This window comes from Lactuca serriola, chromosome 6 (genome assembly GCF_051521515.1).
Source record: "Lactuca serriola cultivar US96UC23 chromosome 6, Lser_US96UC23_V15, whole genome shotgun sequence".
Classification (NCBI taxonomy): domain Eukaryota; kingdom Viridiplantae; phylum Streptophyta; class Magnoliopsida; order Asterales; family Asteraceae; genus Lactuca; species Lactuca serriola.
This window is the reverse complement of record NC_136413.1, coordinates 39,769,525-39,792,692: the sequence shown is the minus strand read 5'-3', so window position 1 is coordinate 39,792,692 and position 23,168 is coordinate 39,769,525. Positions and strand designations below refer to the sequence as shown.

The 23,168-nt window shown below is 33.0% G+C and overlaps 1 protein-coding gene across 1 annotated transcript; it reads left to right on the top strand.

Moving 5' to 3' along the window:
• Window positions 1–19,207: 19,207 nt before the first annotated feature.
• On the top strand, window positions 19,208–19,906 carry LOC145059673 (uncharacterized). The gene has a single exon (XM_079007485.1). It carries the CDS (start codon window positions 19,208–19,210, stop codon window positions 19,904–19,906), a length of 699 nt encoding a protein of 232 aa, XP_078863611.1.
• Window positions 19,907–23,168: the final 3,262 nt, after the last annotated feature.

The window sequence follows — 23,168 nt, the reverse complement described above, 5'->3', positions numbered from 1 at the left end:
AAAGTAGTGAGTATTTCTAAGGTGCTTTCTAACTGTTCGTTTCCTACTTCTATAGTGCAAGCTTTGTTAAGTTTGCATGATTTATGGTCAATTAAGAATTAAAACTTATGGAAAAATAAAGATTCTATCGGCATGAGTATCAAATAATACGGAAGCATAAATATTGTTGATGGGAAACATATTAGTAACGATAGTTGGTTCCTGGAGATCGTCTCCAACACCTACCACAAATCCTCTTCCTTTGTCACCCTGATTCTTATGTTTCAGGGAGTCCTTCTTGAAATGCCCTTATTGATTGTATTCGAAGCAATTTCGATTTCCTCCTATAAGGGTGGTTGAAGTTTTTTTTGTTTGGACCTTTCTGCAGTACCTAAATGTGTGATATCTTAAGTTACAGATGTTGCAGACCATGCAATTTCTGACATGGTGGAAATTGCACTTGGTATAATAGAGGTAAATTCTTAGAGTAAGGCTTTGATGGAGGGAAGTGTTTGTGATTACAAAGTAGACATACATAAATTTTGGATTGGTTTTGTGATTCTTGGAGTTACCATTTGAGTTTCCACGGAACTTCCTCTTTGTACTCCTCGTCAGGTTCTTTTCGATTTGTAGGGTTATGGTACCCTGACGGATATAATGCTCAGTCAATTGATAGGATAATTGCTTAGCGCTGTCAAAGGTAGTGGTTCTGGGCGCAGTAACCAGACCTTGAACTGGTGATGCTAATATTCTTATGTACTTTTTTGTCTCCTTTTATTCCAGGTTCACCATTTATGGGTTAAGGTTAGTGAGGTCATTAAATCAGGAGGTGTAAGCAGTCACCTCCGATCTTTCATGGTAAGGTTCCAAATTATAGAGAGTGATTGATTTTAGAAATCCTATAGATTTCCAAATTATAGAGAGTAATCCATTCTTAAAATCCTAAAAATTTCCAAATTATGGAGAGAGAACTAAAATCCTACCAATTTCAAATGATAGAGAGAGTTTGGACACTACTGAATGATCGATTAGGAACTATGGGTTTCTTTGCTACGACGGTAGCAGAGATATTAATTCTTTGTTCTTCTTTGGGTTTATGCGAACTAGGAAACTTTGAACATTATCCTAGATTTTTAAGTATTTTTAAAATGTATATGCTGTTTTGGGGTTGATATAAGGTTTCTAAGGTACTAGGTTTCTGCAGAGAATCTTGAGAACATCCTTCAATCTCTAGAACTTTCAACCATTGTAGTCTGTCAAACTCCTTGCTCAAGGTTGGTTGTTCACCGACCCGACCATAAATAAAATACACGTACGTTCCAGGTTTATTTATGGTATGACTTATGTACGGTATTAACCTAAATTGAGGCGTTTGACCTAAAGGGTTGAGTTGGTAGTTTTAGTGTGAGGTATGTTAGAGTTTTATTAAGTGTTCTCTTCATGGGTCAGAGTATATATAAGTCTTATATACTATTGTGGTGGGGTTTGTAATATTATTAAATTTTGTTTTGTACTCTAAGACTACGAAGTACAGACGAGGGCTAGACAAGAAACACCGGAGGGCAGGACCATTTTATTAATTAAATCATTCTGAAATCCAGCAATCCTATGTCGTCCTTCAAACCAGATTCCCCATACCGTAAGTAGCCAAGAAGTAGTGTAATTAATATTAATAATACTTTTATTAGAAGCTAGTTGTTATAGTTGTATTTCTCTTTTGAGGATACGAGTTCTCTATAGCCAATTTAGCTATGATACCAATCTGTCACACCTCCGGTTGAGGCGGCAGAACACGTCGGGCTATGCAACTAAGTTCATCTATCACAGGTAAACTAAATATAGAGCACAAGTACAATAATAAACAATATAGCATTCGAACTCCATCTTGATATTTGAATACAAGTTTTTTATAAATAACAATAATACATGAATTGCCTTAGTAGATAGGCATATAATACAACAGTAAGTAAACAAGGTCAATCCAGTATGTATTGAATGTCTGTTTAATGGTATCCTGAGAATACATGTAGTTTTGAGGGTCAATACAATGTTGGTGAGTGTTACATGTTTTCTGCTAACAACAATAATACTTTTAGTAAGTCTAAAAAGTATTTTCTTTGTATGTATATCAATAGTTAAAACAATGTTTGTAATGAGTCTTTGAAAGCAAAAATGTATTTTTGTATATGTAAATCCATACTTTAAACCGTGTTTGTAATGAATCTTTGAATATCCTTTAAAACCAAATTGTTATGTTAAATAAGTAATTCCATATTTAAAATTATTTTAAAAGCAACCAAGCCCATGGTTGGTATTGAGAGAGAGAAATATATATATATATATATATATATATATATATATATATATATTCTAGTTAATGATTATAGTAAGCCCTGTAACCGAGCTATGTGACTGAGTGTACCCCCTACAACGCTTCATTGGACATTGCAATAACAATCGTCGACACTTGTCACCCGCATCGATTGATCAGTCGAGGTTGTAGCTAGCAACCGCAGATGGGGATGTCAACCCCATATAAATCTACACGTATATATGTCGCTTTGAAGATTAACAGTTACAGTAGTATGGGTATGCTAAGTGTTTAGACTCAGCTAATGAATAACGTCTCACTAAAAACGCCTTAACTAAAAAGTTTGTGAATAACCCGCAGCCCTAACTTAATTGGTCACTAGGCATAATGAATTTCATTGTATGAGGTTTATAAAAGCCGATTATACTTGGTATGTATGTAAAAGTGTAATGTACTTGCTTTTATAAAGATGTATGTTTCAAAGTAATGAACATACGTACATGTATAAACTTTATGCGTTTAAACATATAAATATACATGAATAGTACTAGCTTCAATCCTTGAAATACTACAAAGTGTTATAGCGTGCTTGTCATAATATACAATGTCACATAAAAACTATATATATATATATATATATTTTTTATCATCTAGTATTTATCGTGTAGACTAGTTATTTCATGATAAAAGTTCCATAATATGTTTACGAAAAGTTTATACTAGTTATTTGTAACAATATGTTATAGGCACATGTATCCCCCCCCCCCCCCTCCCGAAAGAACTAAAATATTAAAAAGGGGACGTAAGCACTCACCCTTGAAGCATGGGTTCTTCTTGTTCGAATTCGGTTTCTTTTGAGAAACTTGTCATGTGAAACCGCAAATCCACAATCCTTGAATTTTTAAATACTCTCTAGACCGTTTCGTAACGAATTTAAACTATTGGGGGCTGATTTGTAACTTCACTAAAGTACAAGGGCTTTTTGGTAATTTGATTAAATGATTAGGGCTATATTGGTAAAAAAATACAAATTGACGGGTTCTTTTTAAACAAATAGGTTCAATAATTGGGGTTCAGAGTGATTTTGAATACATGGTTTAATAGGGAGGACATTTTGGTCATTTCCTAATTAAAAAAAATGACCTTGGGCTTTTATATGCATCCCGTGTTTAATGGTCCAACATAAAAGGAATTAGGGATTTATCCCCACCGTTTTCATTTGTTGGTCGATCAAGGAAAGGAACCGGACATGATGGCAGTCACGAAGGAAAGCACAAAGACAGCGGTGCGGCTTTTGGTTTCCTTGCTCGTGGTTGGCCAGAAATAGGGCTGAGCGAGGTATCCGGCGATTGCAGATCGCGAGGAGGAAGAAGCGTGTCTTCGGGGTCGACGAGACCGAAGGGGAGGAAGCGAGGAGCAGCGAGGCGACTTTGATCTCGGAGGGGGGTGCAGCAAGGAGCTCCGCGGCTGCTTGCTCCGTTCCAGCATCGAGGTGCGAAGGGCAATCAGCGACCACTAGGTTTTTTGGCAGTGGAGCTCGACGAAGAAGAAGAATGGTGCGATGGGCGAAAAGGGAAAGAGATTCAAGGATTTTCAGATCGAGGGTTTGGTGTGGCTGTTCTTGGCTGCTCTTCTTCTGGTTCGATTGGATGTAAACGCGATGGAAATGGGAAACAGTTGGATTGGAGGGTAAGGACAAAGCAGGCAAGCAGCAACCGGTAATCCTCTTGATTCATCTTCTTTTTTTTTTTTTTTTTTTTTTTTTTTTTTTTTTTTGATTTGGCATTCAATCCAAAGCTAAATCGATGTTGTTGATGTGGTTTTTTTCTCTTATTTTTTTTATATTTTTTTCTCTTTTGTTGTTGTTTTGACGTAAATCGATGAAAGGTAAGAGGATTGTTTTGTTTGGTGTTTGATTTTTGACTGGGAAGTGAAGGAGTAGAAGGGTGTTGAGTGGGGAAGAAGGTAAACGTGACTGAAGCAACACTTTAGATGATCTTTATTTGATTGTAATTGTATAGATTGTGGGTTGTATTTAATAGTTTAATTGGTTAAAGGATGTGTGCAAGCAGTCTTCAATTTGACAGTCAAAGACTTGCAAGTTACTTGGTTGTCAAATTCTGTGTATTTGGTAGTTTAAAAGAATGAATTTGGTGGTATAATGTTGTATATTCATGCTACATACCTATATGTATTTATTTAGGACTTTATAAACAATTCCCTTATATATATATATATATATATATATATATATATATATATATATATATATATATATATATATATATATATATAATAAGTTTGTTGTATAATATATAATAAGTTTGTTGTATAATTTGTGTGTATATATATATATATATATATATATATATATATATATATATATATATAGATTTAAACTCATATTTTAGGAAATGTAAAGTTGTTAATTTGTTAACCTTAGTCTCTAAATTTCAAAATTGACACATAATGTACGTTGATGAACTATATAAAAAATTAGGGATCTATATATAACAAATATCCAAGTTTGTCATATCTTTACTATTATATAAAACATATAAAGAATTGGGGATTTATATATAACAAGTGGCCAAATTTGTCATATCTTTATCATTACTATTATATAAAACTTATTATACTTTTCTCATGAAATTTAAGAGGTACAAAACCAAATACATGTTATACAAACATGTTATGCTTGTTAGTTAATTGACATCATATACGTTTTTCTATTCCTTTTATGAAAAACCCTCTTCAATCTCCGACAAATGAACGTAACTGTCAACCTCTTGAAGCCGTCGCTACCTACACCATCCTGACACCGTCAGTTTCAAAATAATTTTTTATTCTATTTAGGCGGCGGAGTTTTCGCAGTTGCAATCTAGACGTCAACTTCATGTCGAACCTGGGGCTCACGAGAGAACCTGGGGCTCACGAGAAAGCCGGAAGTGTTTTGTTTTATTCCCATTTGGTATTGATTTGTATCAATGGCTGTTGGCATAGGATTGCATGTGCATATGGATAGGTTGAAAACGAAGCTAGATATTTTAATTGACATCTTATTTGTCGAGATTTTCTTTGTTTGAATTTCAATTTCTCATGATACTCTATAAGAATAAGTGAAAGACCCACACTTTCATATTTGACAATTGTTACTCCAAAACATGTTACATGCATATTTACAAATAATATTTTACATTGATAACTTGTTTACAAACGACCGAATACAAACCAATTATTACAAAATGTTATATATTACACAACTACCCAGGATACTATACTTTTATACATACATGATCCCTATATACAAAAGTAATATTATAACTATTCTAAACCTTCCAACAGTATACGACTATTATGGTTACTTATCTCCTGCAATTTGTTTAACATTGAGAGGGGTAAGCAAAGAGGAACAAGGAACAACAAAGGCATATGTGAATCATGTGAGAAGCTTTCCATATCAATTAATGACTCGATTCAAAAATAAACAATCAATGAGACATAACAATTTCCATAGTAGATATATATCAATAAAGCTTCGGCCCAAATGGCACAAAAGATATACACTTTCTGATTAAACATTTTGGTTGATTTCAGGCTTTTATCCCTATCTAACCTTCTGCTAATGCCATAGAATAGAAGTCATTCTCTTACGAGACATGCTCTACATGGCCAGAGGCTACATACCAGTACCACCGTGAATCTAAGTCCTTTCACTGATCACATGGTCAAAGGTACAACTTTTACTACCATAATAACATGAAATAATAACACATGATAATAACACGGAAAAGCACATAACACATATAACACATAACATACAATTGTTCCTATATATTGAACTCACCGTGAATTAATCGGGGGTTAAAATAGTAATTTGTGCAGCACTTCTGTCACACCCCAAAACCGGTAACGGCGGAATACGTTTCGGGGTGCAGGACGTCATGTACAATATCATCACAATTGTATAATAGTAAAAACAAGAACATGCAACCATTTCATTTTCATAGTGAGTTTAATTACAAGTCTGTTCTGTAATGTTCATCAAACACCAAAAGTAATACAAAAATGAGAGATGGATCTTGTATGCTCCATCTTCTACAAAATGTTGCACCTGTACCTGTCTATCTTTGACCTGAGGATACAAGTGATTTTGAAAACGAGTATCAACATAAAGCTGGTGAGCTCATAAGAGTTTAGTGTGAGTTTTTGTATAAAACGCATTAGAACGTATAGTGTGAAAAGCTGCAATTTACATTAATAAGTAGCTGGAAACCCTAGAAAATCCTATATTTTCAAGAAATTACTTTGTAAGTGAAAGCCTATAAGTTGCATGTACTTATCTTCATTTAAAACCATTTGTTGTAAAGGTATAGTAGTGAGTCACCAATAGGTAGTGTAATAAGAAAAGTTATGCCTGATATCGGTGATAGTGGGGCAAACTCCCATAATAAATAGATACTTATTTACTTCAGGATTTTTAACTTATTCTTTAGTGTTAGTATTTTAGTGTGAATGTAGTGTATTCCTTGTATTCTATTGATAGTGTGAGTAATAGAGTACCCCATGACCTTCCCGATCATGCATAGTGTAGAGAAGTAGTGGCATCCCTGGGCCTGCACGGCTCGGACTGGGGTTAACAGTCAGGATGTAATAGTGTCTGCCCCGTATAGATCTATACATATAGCGTCGTCTTCCTATCGGAAAACCCTGGGCATAGTATGTAGCGAGTAGAGTATCTTGTAGTAAATTAGTGTGTATCTTCCTGATTAGTGCTTCCTCTTGTATTATAGTGTAGTATTCTTTTATATAGTTCGTAGTGTATTCTCTCATTCATGTATAGTCTCGTAATAGTGTGTATTATAGTATGTAGAGTAGCGATAGTAGCGAGTAGTAGTGGCCTTAACTATGCCTATTATAGTCAACTTAGTGTGTATGGTTCTTGTCATTTTAGTAGATTAGGCATCGAATGGAATGAAATTGCTCGTATCCAACACCAATATACATGATATATAACTAAGAAATCAACGACAGTCGGACGGATAACAACTACCCTTTGCCCACAATCAAACAAGAACAGGAAATAAGGTGAGCTATCGGTCCTAAGTCCTTCAAGTCTTACTTATATAAATATATTAGTGTGGTTACATTTTATAAGAAAATTTATTAAATAAAAATCTTGTCCAAAAAATAACATTTAGAAAATTGTTTATTTATCCAAATAGTTTTGAAAACGCAAAGTTCTTTTATAAGGCATAGTGGTAAATCGCATGTGATTTGAACTACAAATAGTGAATCACATGTGATTAATTTTTATAAACTTGTATAATTGACTTGTATCCCCCTAAAACATATAAAAACATTTGAAAGGTTCATTTAAAGGGTATGAGCTCACAGTTTATCGTAGGGTTTGAGTGTCAACGGATGCCCTGAATGCCAATGGTCCCTATAAATCATGTGATGACACATAATTGGGCTAGAATTAGGGTGTTTCATGCTTAAACATGATGGGAAAACATCCTCAGGGCTCGAAATTACTGAGTACAAGTGTCTCATGATCCATACTTAATGATTCATGCAAGTTTAGGGCCAAAAGTGGGCATTTGAGTGAGTGCATGGCCTTGAAATTGAGTGTGCGGCTGAGGTGTGCGGCCAGAAGGGTGTGTGAGGCTGCACACAAGTGTGTGCGGCCGTTCAGAATGTGTGTGCGGCCGTACACAGGAGTGTGCGGCCGTACACTCCTCTTGTGAGTCCAAATGAAGTGTTTGTTCTTCACACTAAGGAGATTGAATGTGTGTTACCCCCCTCATGAAGGTGTGCGGCCGTACACCTTCAAGGGACCATGAATATGATGAACATGATGAGTTTTAAAGCCGGGGATTCAAGTGTTTACCACTAATAAGCTTGAAGATGAACTAGGTCACAAATATGAGGCCTTCAAGGTGTTCTTGGTTGAAGATTTTAGAGAGAGAAAGTAGAGAGAGAGTAAGGAGCATCCAAATGAATGAATGAAGAAGGTATCCAACTATATATATGTTTGGGTGTGAGGCTAGAGGGTGTGCAGTTGGGTGTGCGGCCGCACACATGGGTGTGTGGCCGTACACACAAAAGTGTGGCCGCACACACCTCTTTTGGTTTGTTTGATCCAATTCCATGATGCAAAACACTTTCCAACTCCTCCTAAGACCCATAATTAGACTATATATGTCCAAAACACGCATTTGGAACCACAAGATTTACAAAGGATGAAGAATTCAAGATTTAAAGACAATACGCGGACCAATTACATAGGATGAAAGTTTTGGGTTGTCACAACTTCGTTATAATAGATAGCTTTCTTCGCTGAAAACCAGGAGCTTTATTGAAAACCGGGCCCTGTGAGGGTTGAGCTTCAAACCGAAAAGATAAATTTATCGGGCACTTCGGGACGTGTTTCGTGTGTTCGGAATGATCCCGGGGCTTCGGGGGAAGTTGAAATAGCTAAAAATTGGATTTAGGGGTAAAAAGTGTGAAATTTCCAAAATTACCCAGGAGGTCTCGCACACTTTATATAGGTGCGAGCCTTGGATCCGAAGCAAGGAGAAGCGAGCGGGTGGGGGGGGGGGGGAGACAGATGGCGAAGCTCATAAGGCACCAACGCTTAGCCATGCGTCGGATCAGGAGAGGACCACACCTTCAGTGCAAGGTGGCTGTGCCACGCGTCGGACACCGGTCATCTTGCATGTGAGGTAACGTGGCCGAACCCCAACCATGCGAATTTTCTCGGATTTCAGATTTTCTCGATTTTTGTCTCCCAAACTTCTAAAATCCATAACTTTTGCATACGTGCTCCGTTTTTTGACGTTCTTTATATGCACGCGTAGGTGAAATTATGCTCTACAACTTTCTTTTAGACTCCGTTGGCTAATTTTGAAATTAATTTTAATATTATTATTTTTAACAGACCGGGACAGAAAAATCCGTTAAAAATCATAACTTCTTCATCCGATGTTCGATTTTGTCTATCATTTTACTGTTGTACTACTATTGACGAGACCTTCGATTCTCGTTTAGGTTGCGTCCGCTGAAAATCACTCGATTTTTACTTCGAGTTTTTAGTTGTCTACTGCTATTTCGAAGCTTAGAAAAATCATAACTTCCTCATACGAAGTCAGATTTGGACGTTCTTTTTATGAAAATTCTCGGTTTAACAAATACTACAACTTTCATTTAAATCACCAAGACTAAAAAGTAGTTTATCAAAAACTCATTTTTTACGTCATTCGGCACCGTGTCGGATTTGTCGCGGATCTTTGATTGTTCATAACGTCTTCATTAAATTTCTCGGTTTAACAAATACTACAACTTTCAGTTAAATTTCAATATTTGACTTTTAATCGGAATCTCCTAACACTTCCAATATTTTCCGATTGATTCTAAACATAGTTGTACTTCATTTCTAGTAAAAACTATCCGTTAGAACTCAGTTACTCAAATTCATATAATATTTCATAATATTATTTATTACAAAACATGATAACTAAGCGTGTATGTTACAATAAGCCCTAATTTAGTTCATGATTTCTCATGCATTTTCACTCTTGCCTACTTGAAAGTCCCTGTTCTAATTTTAAGTCAAAGTGATTAGACAATTCATTTTGGCTATTTTATGCAATTATTTGGCATGATTATGTATACAGTATAGTTGCTTGCCTATGATAACCTATAATGGTTTAACATATCATCCTTCTGAGACATGGCTCTTCGTGTCTAAACGAGCACTACATCTCCCTTCCTATCTGTAACTGTGAGTTATGTAATGTGTACCATGAGTGGCATAATAATTCCTGATATAATGCATATTCTTTTTCTTCTCTAATCTTTCTGCAAACCATATTATTGTCTATGACTGCAAGAATTTCTTGCCATTTCTTTTGGCATTAACAACTCTTTAAATTTCCAAATATTCAAAATTATTTATCCACAACATTAGTGTATATGGGGCCGACTAACATATGAAATCAACATTTGATTGTTTATTAAACATGATGTTTTGTGTTTATTCATAGCCAAGACTTTCAAGGAAGTTATTCTATTGTTTTTTTCCATATCAATTTCTTCTTGGTAATACATGGTCAAGAAGCTTATGTTTTTATATCTTTTTATATGCATAAAAGATTAATGTCATTATGTCAAGCATTACAGCCAATTATATAAACTCAACTTGTGAAAATGTGTAATTTTTGAAGCTTTTGGCAAAGGATCCAGCATTAGAGCGCTTTAAATGGTTTTGATTACCTCACTATTGCAGTTGTAGCTGGTATGTTAAAATCCAAAATTGAAAAGGAATCAAAAAAATTTAAGTGGTTTTGATTATTTTAGCCTACATGAAATTGTCATGGTAAGTTTCACAGATGTAAAGTTGTTCTAAAGAAAATAAATTTCAAGCATGTAAAGTTGTTTGAAATATGTCTATAACCTGATCTATTCTGGGATGATATTGTTTTTAAGAAGATACATTCTATACTTGGAGGAGACATTCGTTTCATGCTATGTAGTGGTGCTCCTTTAGCTGAAGACACACAACGCTTTATCAATTGTCTGCATTGGGTAAGTATTATTATTTTATTACTAATATATTAATATACATATTGTGTGTAAATGGTATCTTTTTTCAGGACTCCAATTGGGAAAAAATATGGGCTTACAGAAACATGTGTTGGAGCTGCTTTCTCTGAGTTTGATGGTCCTTTGCATTTTAGTCCAAAATGCATGTGAAAGCCATCAATCGTTAAGGCTTTAAAGGCAAGAACATCAAATTACATTCATGAAACATAAATTCTGTCAAATCCAAATGTAGATTCACTTTATCATCATAATAGACTACATAATCTGCATAAATCTATATACAAAAGCAAGTGTTCATTAAACCAACAAAAGCATAATTACTGAAACTTTATCTAATCACGTGGCTGCTAATGTATATCCACACTTGAACGCTTTCTAAAACAAACTTTGCTAATCCTATTTTCCATTGATACTCACAAAATATTTGTATCTTCTTCATCATGTTCTTCACCATGATTGCAAAGGCTGTAAGGTTCAATGTAGAAAAAAGCAAGTTGGAAATTATTACTCTACAAAGGTAAGCTATAAGTTTTAAATATTTCCAAGTAATATCACTGAATTCACCTATTTTCCAGGATTATTCATTATGATTCTTGATATTATTTCAGATATGGAGTTTCACCATGAAAGCTCCATGCTGCAAGCATGTAATTCTGATTCAAACAGATCCAAAGAATTGTGAGTATTTGTTTATTAGTGGGGCCCAAAAGAAGGTTGAAGAATTTGAACCAGAAGATGCAGAAACTATGGTACTTCAAGTTGAGGAAGGTTAGTAATTAGTATTAATATAATAATATCATCAACTTTCACAAATGATTTATAGAATTAAGATCCATTTTTAAAGCTTGTATCTATTTTTTGTTTCTTGTTTTATGAAATACGAATCACATTTAGAACATGTAGCTTTAGTAAAACATGTGTTTCTTTTCCTTCAATTCTTCATTGTTTCTCTTTGTTAAGTGTTTATCTCATGAAAGTTGTAACAATCTTTGTTTTGGGAATTTTAATTTAGTATTGATGCAACTTTTTTTTTTCACTTCTAAATCGAAAGTGACATTTATTCCCATGCTTATCGTCACTAATGCTAGAAATTTTATTTAGAATACTTACTTAGAGTTCGAAAACAGTGTGCAGGGGCAATATGGTCCTAAAACTGTAAAAATTGAATTTTATTAATATAAAAACAGTGTGCAAGGCAATATGGTCCTAAAACTGTAAAAATTGAATTTTTATTAATATAAAAACAGTGTGCAGGGCAATATGGTCCTCAAACTGTAAAAATTGATTTTTTTTTATTATAAAAATAGTGTGCAGGGGCAATATGGTCCTAATATGAGGATTGCAGTAATTTTTAGTAAGGTTAATCATGTGAGTTGATTGCAATTGAAGAGGTGCAACAAATCTCTTACATCCGAATAAAAAAATAGAGGTAAAATTTTTCTTCTAACTAAACTTCAAATTTAATACTAATTTTAATTTTTTGATTAGTGAAATCATACAACGAACTTGTTTTAAGAACTATACTTGTAGAAAGAGAGAGGATTAGGAAATGATTCTGACACCAATGTTTAATGCAAAGAAATCTAAAAGATTCATCATGCTTCTGATTTTTTTTACCCTTACATGTATGTTTCATTAAATTTTATTTTTTAGATTACTTACAAACTTTTAAGATTTAAAAAATATCTAAGTTTGTATAAATAAACTAGGTCGGAAGAAACAAAAAATAATAATTTTTTTAATTGCTCATACAAACAAACAGTTCAGTGACAAATAAAATATGAAAAATTAGTTTGATTGTCAACCAGTCATACCCGATCTTAAAAAAGTAATCAAAACATATTTTTTACTATTTTTTAAGATGTTTTGTTGGAATTTTTAGAAGTTTTCCATAATATAAGAACAAATATGAAATTATGAACGGTTACTAATCATTATATTTTCTTTTAAAAACTGTAAAAATCTATTCCCAAGGCAAATACTAAAAGGGTGTCATTTAGTATCTTTTGCTGGAAAGTATATAACATTTAAAAACTATAGGTTTTTAGTATCCTTTTGTTTCAACAGTTAATCAGGAATGTTTTCATGAAGATTACTGAAAATTTATTATTCTTTTAAAATGAGATCTTATAAATTATTGTGTTACATACTTGTTTATGCAGGATATGGTAGTAGCAAACAGAATGCCAATTCCAACTTCCATGCACAAAAGTGAACCCGTTGCACTTTTAAATGTGGAATACATCATGAGTGTGACACATGGCAAGGAACAACACCCCGTAGGACTAGGTCTGATTTGCTTATTAACTTTAATTCTACTCCTAATTTTTGTTCTATTTTTAGTATGAAGCGATACACTTCTTTCGTTTCAAATGATAATCTTCTTCTCTCTTCTATTTGAAGTGATAAACTTATTCTGTTTGTAATGATAAAATTCTTCTGTCTCAGATAATACATGTATATATGTGTGTATGTATTTGTTTGTGACATCGTATATATGTATGGTTTGTATATGTATATGTTGAGACATTATGTGCTTGTGTATTTGAGTGAATGTCTTTCTATTTTTATGTCTGTAAAAGTAAAGACTTCAACATATTTTTTTTATGTGCATGTGTATTTTCATTTTTACTAATTAATTTCAGTATATATACTTCAAGAGAATATACCATTTTTTCGTTTTACTATTATAACCTTTTTCATATAAATTGAAGTTTTTTAATATAAAAACAATGTGTAAGGGAAATATCGTCCTAAAACTTTAAAAATTCAATTTTTTAAATATAAAAACATTATGCAAGGGCAATATCGTCCTAAAACTGGTAAAAATGAATTTTAGTAATATAAAAACAATGTGCAAGGGCAAGATCGTCCTAAAACTATAAAAACTAATTTTTAATAATGTGATCCTAAAACTGTAAAAATAGATTGTTTTTATTATAAAAATAGTGTGCAGAGGCAATATGGTCCTCAAAATAGTAAAAATTAAATTCTATTAATATAAAAGCAATGTGCAGAGCAATATGGTCCTAAAACTGTAAAAATTGAATTTTATTAATATAACAACAATGTACAAGGGCAATATGGTCCTAATGTGAGGATTGCATTGATTTGCAATAACCTTATTTATATTTGTAAAATTAAAATATGACTTATATCATTTTCTTCTTCAACGACCTCTACTGCTTCATCGGTAATTCTTTCCCATAGAAGGTTTTTACATTACATGGATCATTGATATCTGAAATACATTCTCATTTAAAATTAATTCAAATCTAATGTTTGGTTGAACACAAAACCCACTCAAATGACATTGATAATATTTTAATATTATAAGGGTATAGTTAAGGCAAACCAAACAATTAATACATACATGTTTCCTCCTAAGAATGAGACTTGTATATAAGATAAACATATCAATAATTTATCATATAAACATTTACAGTTTTATGTAAATGTTAATATTTTCACATTAAATTATATCTAATTAATAAAATTGTAAATACAACATTTTTTGAATATTTTTGTAGAATCATGGATGCACACACTTATGTTGATAACTTTTCATTGCTACTAAGCCCTCATTTATGGTATAATTTAACAACCGTCCGAGTAGAGTTCTTTTGGAGAGATGTTACATCGAACAAATTGTTCATTATCCTTATTGATCGAAATGTGAGTTTAAAATGTTAGTTATACTTTATTTTTATGGTAATATATATATATATATATATATATATATATATATATATATATAAGTAATTTATTTAACTAATTATCTTGTTTATTAAAGAGATAAGAAGGTGTGAGTTGTTCCTCCACAATTGATGCCTTTTTTGGAGAGAATCTACTGGGAGGTGTGTTCTCTTTGAACCATTTCCAAATTGAACCGACCTACTATGAGTTTATGAGATATCAAGGATACAATTTGAGCCGTGATGATTGGTTTATTCGCATAAGCACTAGCACACGGTTTAATCGATGGTCCTATACTACTAATTTATGATTTTCGGTTTATCCATTGGTTTCCTCTATCAGGTCTCTACAAGAGGATAGGATATCCAGAAAAAAATGATGATCGTTATATTAAATTACTAATTTGTTTTTTATAACCATATTCTAATTTTTAAAATAAAAGTTAATATTTTTTAAATGTATTGATTTTTAGATGTTGTTGGAAAAATCGTTTGGGGAAAAGTAAACTACTCACGTATGTTTGGCCATCGAAAGGAATTAACTTCGTTCACTTTGTTTCTCCAAGATAGACCACAAGTTTATCGGTTATACACATAAAATATATCTTTACTAACACATATTCATTAAACAAATTCTGACCATACTTTTAAATGAATAGGGTGAATATAATAAAGGTTAAGCTACATATAACGGAATGGACACGCCACCAAATTGTGATGATATATTATGCGTTGAAGAGAAACTACATAATATATGCTTCTTGGTTAAAGTTGGTTCATTTGGCTGCAAGTAAGTGGGATTTTTATTTTTGAAATTTTCATACTTATAGTAATATAAAATTAACTAAGTCAAACCTTTTTTTAATTATTATCCTATATACATTAAACATTTTAAATTCAACCGAGTTAACCAACATAGTATTCAAATCGATGATGTCGGAAGCAGCTAACTTCAGACATATGCCAAGAAGAATCTTTAATTCTGTGTGAGACATTTTGTGGTTGATTTGTCGTATTTTCAATGTGTTTTTGTTTAAGAGTTGATCTATTTGGTTGTCAAACATTCGTTGGTGAATGTTTTTCTATTTTTGTTTTTTGTGTTTTTATTTTGGATTTGACCTTATATTAAATTAAGATAAAATTTTGGTGATAGTTTTGTCTAAGGTAGGTTTTATATGTTGAAATTTTTTGTGATAATTTTACCTAACTAGATTTTTTATGTTTATTTTGAATTTGACCTTATATTAATTTAAGATTATTTTTTGGTGACAGTTTTATCTAAGGTAGGTTTTAATGTTGAAAGCATTAGGTTATAAGATTCAAATTTCAAATTCCTTTCCTACGCCACTCTTATCTTATACCTTCTATTAAATTCTTATTCTCTACATTTTTATTTCAGTATGCAATGAGGATTATGGAAAAGGAAATTGAAAATCATGATGTTTGCAAACATGGTACTGATTAACAAAAAGGTATACAAACACACATGTATGTATTATATATTTACATTCATATTATGTATATATTCATCAAAAAAATTATTATTGTAGAAAATCGAAAAAGATACAATAACAACTATTATGCAAGACAGAAGGACAACAAAATGAGAAAGATAGCTAACGATGAAGGAGCCAGCCAATCTACAACACTGTTGACAGACAATACATTGGAGACGGTTGAGGTCGCTCCTATAAGTGTGACTCAAAAGACGAGTACTTATAACAAAGAATATTATCAATGAAGAAAGGAACGAAATAGGCTAAGAGCGGTTAGAGTATACCCCTCCAGGAGGATCCATATGATTTTGTTTATAAAAACATCCCTATGGAACATCGTGTCTTAAAAGCTCAGAATCCTTGTGTTCATTGTGGAGCAAAACGAATACAATTCGAATTCCCTACCTTTTGTTACATGAATGGGAAGACAAAACTAGCATACTCCCCTATTCCCACAGAATTTCTCCAACTATTCACAAAGCAAGATATACTAGAAGAATTTTTCAGGTACAACATAAGGGCGTACAACTCAAATTTTTCATTCACATCATTGGGTGTTAAGGTGGATAAAGAATTGGCAAATATGACTTATGGAGTATATACTTTTTGTGCGCACAGAACATTCTATCATAATATTGTTCAGCTAATTCTAAGGGAAGGCGAGTCGAAGTACTTGCAATTCTACTTTTATGATGGTCAAAATGTATTATCAGAGAGAGAGAGAGAGAGAGAGAGAGCTAAGCACCCGAATGTTGATAGGAAAATCATTGTAAAACTTACTCGTATTCTTTCTTCGAACCGATATGTTAGAACATTTCGACGTCCTTGAGAACTAGCTTCACTTGACAATTATAGAGTGACTCTGAATCCATCTGTGGAACTTGACCAGAGGGTGTACGTTAAGGCGACCACATCTGAGGTGTAAATGCTATTACTTATCTTTATGTTATTTAAAATAAAATGTCTCATATTTATTATGAAAGATATAGATATTATTTGTGTTATTGAACCGCACATTTACATAGGTTGTTGGTACTTGGGTTGAAGGAAATGATAACACACTGCATATAAGAGAAGTATTATTATGTATGGGAGGTCAGACCATACTAAAACTATTCAAACTCACTATGGTTGTTATGATCCATTGTCTTATCCTTTATCCTTTCCTAACGGAGATTCTGGATGGCATCCTAAAATATCAATACAGGAAGTCTCCATAGATGAGATTATTACTAAAAATGAAAACACTGACGATGATTTTGAAGGTATGCATTAAATTATATTTTACATTTTTATTACAAATAACAACTATTACCTTAATCGTACACATAAAAAACTTTATAAGTATAATGTAAATTATGATATCGCAAATTCTAATTCAACAAGAGGTAGGAATACTGTAACTATGCGCGGGTACTATTGATACAAGTTCCAGATATGTTCAAATAATAACATAATTCTATTAGGAAGGGGATTCTTCCAACAATTTGTGGTAGATAGGTACATGAAGATTGAGACTTCATGTTTGATTTTTTGAAAAGAAAAACAAACCAAAATTAGAGTTGATTTATATCAAGGTATTGTTGATTGCTTTAATGTCAGTGAGGGTCAAACAAGTATGGTTGGAGAACGAGTTGTCTTACCTTCAAGTTTCATCGGAGGCCCACGTGACATGCGAAAGCAATTTTTGGATGCCATGACCTTAGTTCAAGAGGATGGGAGTCATGATATATTCGTTACAAGGACATGCAACCCAAATTGAAAAGAAATTGTACATGAGTTATTGCCCCAGACAAATAGCGCAAGATCGACCAGATCTTGTTACAAGAGTTTTTTGTGCAAAAGTAGAGGATCTCAAGGTACAATTATTGAGGAGGAATATCATTGGTAAGGTATGAGCACATGTATATGTGGTAGATTTTTAAAAGCGTGGATTGCCACATGCACATTTCCTCCTAATAATAGAATATGCACATAAGATGACCAATCCAGACAATTATAACAAAATCATGTGCGCCGAAATTCCAGATCCATTTAAGTATCTCCCAATGCATGATTTGGTTAAAAATCATATGATTCATGATGCTTGTGGTAGTTTACGAGAAAAAAGTCCATGTATGGAGGGTGTGCCCAAAAAATGTCGTTTCAGGTAACCTAGGAAATTCAACGAAAAAACATCACGAGGAGAAGACTCATATCCACTATATAGAAGGAGAAATAATGGAATTGAGGTGAATAGAAGCAATACAAATTAAATTGGATAATATATGGGTGGCTCCATACAACCCAAAGTTGCTAATGATGTTCAATTGTCATATCAATGTTGAGGTTTGTTCGATATAAAATCTGTGAAGTACATCTTCAAGTATCTTTATAAGGGTCATGATAAACAAGTTTTCCATATTGATCAAGATAGAGCAAATGACATGATTAATGAAATATGTAGGTTTCAAGATGCGTGTTTTGTATTCCCCCCTAAGGCGATGTGGCATATTTTTATCTTTCCACTTTCTCAGATCCACCCTTGTGTGATGGATTTGAAAATACATTTGTCGAATCAACAGTTAGTTAGGTTCAAATATGGTGATAGATTGGAAGATACTGTTGAAAGGGAGAAAGATAAGAATTCAATCTTGACTTTATTTTTTGAGAAAAATAAAGAAGACTCCAATGCTAGAAAATATATGTACAAGGATTTACCCAACCATTTTACATGGAATATGAGCACACATCATTGTAGTCCCCAGAAAATAAAATCAATGATAGGAAGACTTGTTTATGCTAATCCAGCTGAAGGATAGAGGTACTACCTACGCCTGCTTTTATGCCGTATTACTGGGCCTACTTATTGTGAAGATATATACACAACCAACGGTGTATTACATCCTACATTTCAAAATGCGGCTCTTGAGGGAGGATTAATAGAGAGTGATGATAACTTGTCCCAATGTCATGCAGAGGCTTCCTTATTTCAATTCCCCAATGCCCTTAGAAGTCTATTTGCTATGATATTGGTTTTTTGTGAACTGGGTCATGTTCGTAAGTTATGGCGTGACCACTATGATTCTTTTTCTGAAGATTATAGGAAACAATACGCGTGTTCTGAATGAGGCTAGAATATGGTCCTCATCGACATCAGAATTATCCTACAATCTTTTGGAAAGAAACTTAGTGATTACGGTCTTTTAGATTTGAATGAAAATGTTAATTTACAAGCCAAAGGTTGTCGTGAGGTGCAAGAAGAATACTCTATACCTGTGGAAAACAAAGACTTACATGCAAAAGACTCCCTCAATCCTAACTGGAAATTTGCATATGATCAGATAATAAGGCACGTGGAAGAAAACATTATGGGTGTGTTCTTCATAGATGGTCATGGTGCAACTAGAAAGATGTTTTTGTACAGAGCTTTATTAGCCAATACCTGTGCCCGTGGTCTCATTTCACTTACGACAACTATGTCAGGTGTTGCGACTAATAACATACCAGGAGGGAGAACAACCCACTCACGATTTAAAATTCCTCCCAATCTTGACAATAACTCGATGTGCAAAATCAATAAACAAAGTGGGGCAGCTCATCTACTTCGTGAGGCAAAGGTAATCATATGGGATGAAGCATCAATAGCTAAGAGGCAAGAAGTGGAGGCAGTTGATCGAACAATCCAAGACATCACAGGTGAGAAACTCTTATTCGGTGGAAAGATAAGGATTATGGGAGGTGAATTTAGACAGGTGTTGTCGGTTGTTAAACATGGCACACGAGCACAAATTGAAGACTCTAGCTTACGAATGTCACCTCTTTGGCCATCGATTTAAAGGCTTCGGTTAACTATCAACATAAGACCAGTAACTAACTGACCCGTCGTTTCATGATTTTTTATTACAAGTTGGTGATGGAAATTGGGGAAAGAATGGACGAAAGATTTATTCGTATACATGATGACATAGATATTAAGTACACTAATAAGGCTAACTCAGTAGATGCTCTTATTGATGCAATCTTTCCTTCTCTGCAATCCAACAAAGCTGATTTAGAATTTATCATTTCTAGGGTAATATTGACAGGTAATAATGAAAGTTTTGATGAGATAAATGACCAAATGTGATGGGTTTTGGACATAAGAACTTTACGTATGTGCACATACAACCCTATAGCTTGGATCTAGGTTTCACTAATTGAACATGCAACATATCCAAGACTTTCATGGCTAGATCTAATGTAAGCTAATAATTAAACCATATGAAAACAGATCTAGAATAATACCTTGAGTTACTTGCTTGAAAACCTTCTTCTTCTTAGAGCTTAGAGTCACAAATGTCACTCCTCTAATGGCTTACAAACACCAACTAGCAAGAAGATGATTTGAGAGAGATGAGGAAGAGGGAAATCGGCTCTAGGGTTACTCTAATCACAAGGGTGCTGATTTCCTCAACCCTATGGGTCTATTTATACTGTGAGCTCCTAGGGTTTCACCCTAAAACTCTAATTAGATAACTTAGCCTCAAAGCAATCCAAATCCTTTCCTAGATAAGGCCTTGGACGATTTCTAGGTGATCCATATCCCTAAAATCATCCAACCCATATCCATAAGGATTCTTAGCTCAAAATACAACTATCACACATTTGACAGTTTATACCCCTTTATTCAATTAATCTCTTTAAGTCACCAAATTAATTCATAATCAATTTATGACTTATATTAATCAAATAATATTATTATTCTCTTAACATATTATTCTTATAATACATTAATAATAATATCTCTTCTCTCTAAATCACCCTATCAAGTTGCTATGGTGAAGGCAACCCAAAAGGACCATGCACAACTGGGTCAAGTACTTACCAAATATAGTTACAGCCTTAGACACTAATCAAACGGTTTTTGGGAGAGAAAAAAGTTTACTACAGTTATGATGAGGTGGGAGACGATAGTAATAACTTATATCCAACGAAGTTCTTGAACTCACTGAATGTTAGTGGCCTTCCCCCTCATTATCTTCGGTTAAAAACTGGTTGCCCAATAATACTATTTCGAAATATCAATCCATCGAATGGATTATGTAATTAGACCAGATTGATATGTAGATCTTTCCAGCAATATGTCATTGATGCAGAAATAGCTGTTGGTCAGCATTTTGGAAAAAGAGTGTTTTTGCCAAGAACTCCTCTATGTCTATGTCTGTCTGATAATGAGATGCTCCCATTCAAATTGAAGAAAAAGCAATTTCTACTTCACCTTAGTTTCTCGATGACAATCAATAAATCTCAAGGACAAACAATTCCAAACATGGGAGTTTATCTACTAGAATCAGTATTCTCACATGGCCAACTTTATGTGGCATTATCCAGAGGAATGTCATGTGTGGATACAAAGTTATTAGTAAAGCCAAAAATAAATATTCGATCATGATGCAATCTACACATCAAACTTAGTGTACAAAGAAGTCTTATGTGATTAATAAGGTACAATTAAGAACTCATTATTTTACAATTGTTACAATATGTATCGTGTATAATCATTTGATGTTTATTGCAAAACATGTCATTATATTTATGCATCGACTTTTATCCATTGGTGATCTAAAAGAACAAACATTCATGATTGTAGATTTGATATTTATAAGGAAGTAACACATAAATTTATTTATCAACGTGTAATTGTAGAAATGAAAGAATTAACAATATTTTGTATCTTGTTTAATACTTAACTGTTTTTATGGTTTGATCAAATTGCCGCAAGGAAACTATTCAATGAAATGAGTTAATTACCAACCGGAAACTATTTGGCGGCCCCGCTTTGCGCGGGTACACCACTAGTATATCAATAATTGGTATTTTGGAAATTTTACATGACATTATATATATATATATATATATATATATATATATATATATATATATATATATATATATATATATATATACACTGTTGTTATATAATTTCAATTATATAACATATGCATTGTGATTACACAACTAATTTAGATCTTTTGAAGTCGCATACGACAAGAAAAATATATATACATATATAGTGGCATTTTCATTATACAGCTTATAAACATTATTCACAATAATAACTACAATATATTTTATATATATTTATTTATCGTGATGTATATCTTGATTTTCGTGCCATCGTACAAATTCATATTAATTTTATAAAAGTATCTGTTTAATGTTTAGGTTGTGGTGATTCCAAAAAAGAAGACATAATTGAATTATGTTATACTAATCTCTCTGTGAAATGACGTTTAAAGTTTCACGTTTAATTAAGCTAAAAATGTCTGATTATTTACTTTTCTAAATATTTTTACAAAAAAGTATATTTCAAATATAGAATCAAATATTAGGCCATAGCCTGAGTCCAAAAATGCTTTCGTAATTTTCATTTGAGGCATGCAAGTCCCTCAATGGATAGATGCGGTTTTAGCAATTTTAAAAAAATCAGTATTATATTGGTTTTAGATTCTTAAAACGGTCATATCTTTTGTATACGAACTTCGTTTTGGACGTTCTTTATATTTTCGAAATCAGAGAAACACGTACTACGATGAATCAAATAAGATTCCCTAAAACTCAATGAACTACGTTTTGGATTCTTAAAACAGTCGTATCTTTTGTATATGAACTCACTTATTTCACATAAGATGCACTAAAACTCAATGAATCAAATAACAATACTTAAATTCCGGGATGTCACATTTCCTCCCCGTTAAGGGAATTTCGTTCCGAAATTATTAAGTTCCAGGTTACTTTGTTTTACTATAATTGTTTCCACTGTTCTTTTGTTTTAATATTGTTTCGTTCCAGTATCTTTTCGTTTCCACTATCATTTCGTTCCACTATTGGCGGGAGCATCGCTTAATAGTTGCGGATACATTTGTTTCATTTGTTCCTCGCCTTTAAAAGTAAACTTCGTTCTCTACGGGAGTTCCATTGGACTTTTACTATAGGTATGCGACTTTTTTAATGCTTTTCATTTATCGATCCATGATCTACATTGGCTTTTTCATGAAGTAAAGTTTAGTGTTGACCTGGATCTCTTCGAGAGGAAAGACATGGTTCTTATTAGAGGAA